This window comes from Anneissia japonica, unplaced genomic scaffold (genome assembly GCF_011630105.1).
Source record: "Anneissia japonica isolate Jap-2015-1 unplaced genomic scaffold, ASM1163010v1 scaffold162793_len1530_cov125_single, whole genome shotgun sequence".
Classification (NCBI taxonomy): Eukaryota; Metazoa; Echinodermata; class Crinoidea; order Comatulida; family Comatulidae; genus Anneissia; species Anneissia japonica.
In genome coordinates, this window is record NW_022742033.1 from 1 (window position 1) to 1,530 (window position 1,530).

Consider the following 1,530-nt stretch of genomic DNA (forward strand, 5'->3'; position numbering starts at 1 on the left):
TATTTCCGTTACTATTATAAACATATGTGTTAGATGCAAAATATTAATAAGGGATGGAATATCATGGCCCCCAAAAAAAAAATAGTCTATTGCCTTCAATGGAATGTCTGACCCTGTTGTTATCATTTGGTATAAAGCATTGTCCACACTATCAAATATTCTTTGACAAAAAAAACTGTTGTATGCCCATATATAGGCATCATGTGCCTATATATGGTCATGATGTGACATCATCATGACCATATTTAGGCATGTCACATGTTTTTGTCCAATAAAATTTGATAGTCTGGACAGGGCCTAAGACCATCATAGTCATTATGTGCATATATATGGGCATACAAGTTTTTTGGACAAGTCTTTGTAGTGTTGAAACTATCATGAATACTTGAAAAGGTTACAGTAGCAAAAAAAATAAACCTCTTCTAATTAAACAATTAATTATAAATAATAAAATTAATATTTACCTGGAATTCTGTATTTGCAACGATATTAGTGATACCCTGGAACCATGTGTCGCCTTGGTTACCTGACAGAGTCCAGGTTAATTTCAAGTTGCCTTGTTCATCCTTGATATATACATTCAAATCTCCAGTTCCTAGAAATTCATAAAATCAGAAATACAATTCGTTCAGTGTGGTTAAAAAATTGACACACTTCAATGATCTGTGGGTAGTTAATCATGAGGCTGTGAAGTAGCGTAGCTTTTAAACTGGACATACATCAGATTTGTGTATTTTAGACTATGTTAGACTCAAAAGAAACAGTTTGAACATACATTGTTGGATGAAGTACAGCGGTTAGTACAACTTTTAACTGACTACACAAATCAGAATTAATGCCATCACATGCTGGGACAATCATTTATTCTATTTTTGTGGTAGGCGTGTTTTTAAAGGAACAATGAAAATTAATTGGTTTAACCATGCATGTTTGTGGGACATGTGTGTGTTTCTTCGGGATGTTCTGATTGGTCAGTTGTTAATTTTTATTGCCACTCCAGAAAGGTCAAATGAACTAATAATCCAAGCATTGGATGATGACCACAATGCCACAGTTTCATTTAAATTTATGAAAATATTTGCGGACATTGCTCACCCAATAAAAATACAAAACTTTGATAGTAAGATTTGTGGACATACCTTGGCCATACATGTGGTACCAGAAGTACAAGCAAGCATCATTTGTAGCTGGTAGGTGTTCTGAAACAAACATTGCATTATCGCCTACCCCCAAGTTTCCGGTACTCATCTCCACAAACATGTAGTAACCTAGATTATTAAACAAACACAAATTCAACTTTAAAGTACTGCAATTAAGTATCATATTAAAGGGGCAACCCCACATGTGCATGTAATAATTATGTATGAGCCCACATCATTTCATTCCATTTCTATCTCTCAAGAACCTAAAACCTTAGATATGTAAGATGTACAAGAAATCAATTGATAAATCTGAATTTTGAAGTTATGTTTACCATATTTTGTTCCACTGGTGTGATCTTTGCTTGGTCCTGTGTAAGCACTTGGGGTG

At 34.2% G+C, this 1,530-nt stretch overlaps 1 protein-coding gene across 1 annotated transcript; it reads right to left on the minus strand.

Annotated features, from left to right (window-relative positions):
- Positions 1 to 464: 464 nt before the first annotated feature.
- On the minus strand, positions 465 to 1,524 carry LOC117118938 (neuropilin-1a-like; the record flags this gene model as incomplete). Its single annotated transcript, XM_033263671.1, has 3 exons — positions 1,475 to 1,524; positions 1,140 to 1,268; positions 465 to 595 (listed from the first exon to the last, which is right to left on the minus strand). Coding segments are annotated over exons 2-3 (252 nt in total), but the record flags the coding sequence as incomplete, so codon positions are not given.
- Between the last annotated feature and the right edge of the window lie 6 nt (positions 1,525 to 1,530).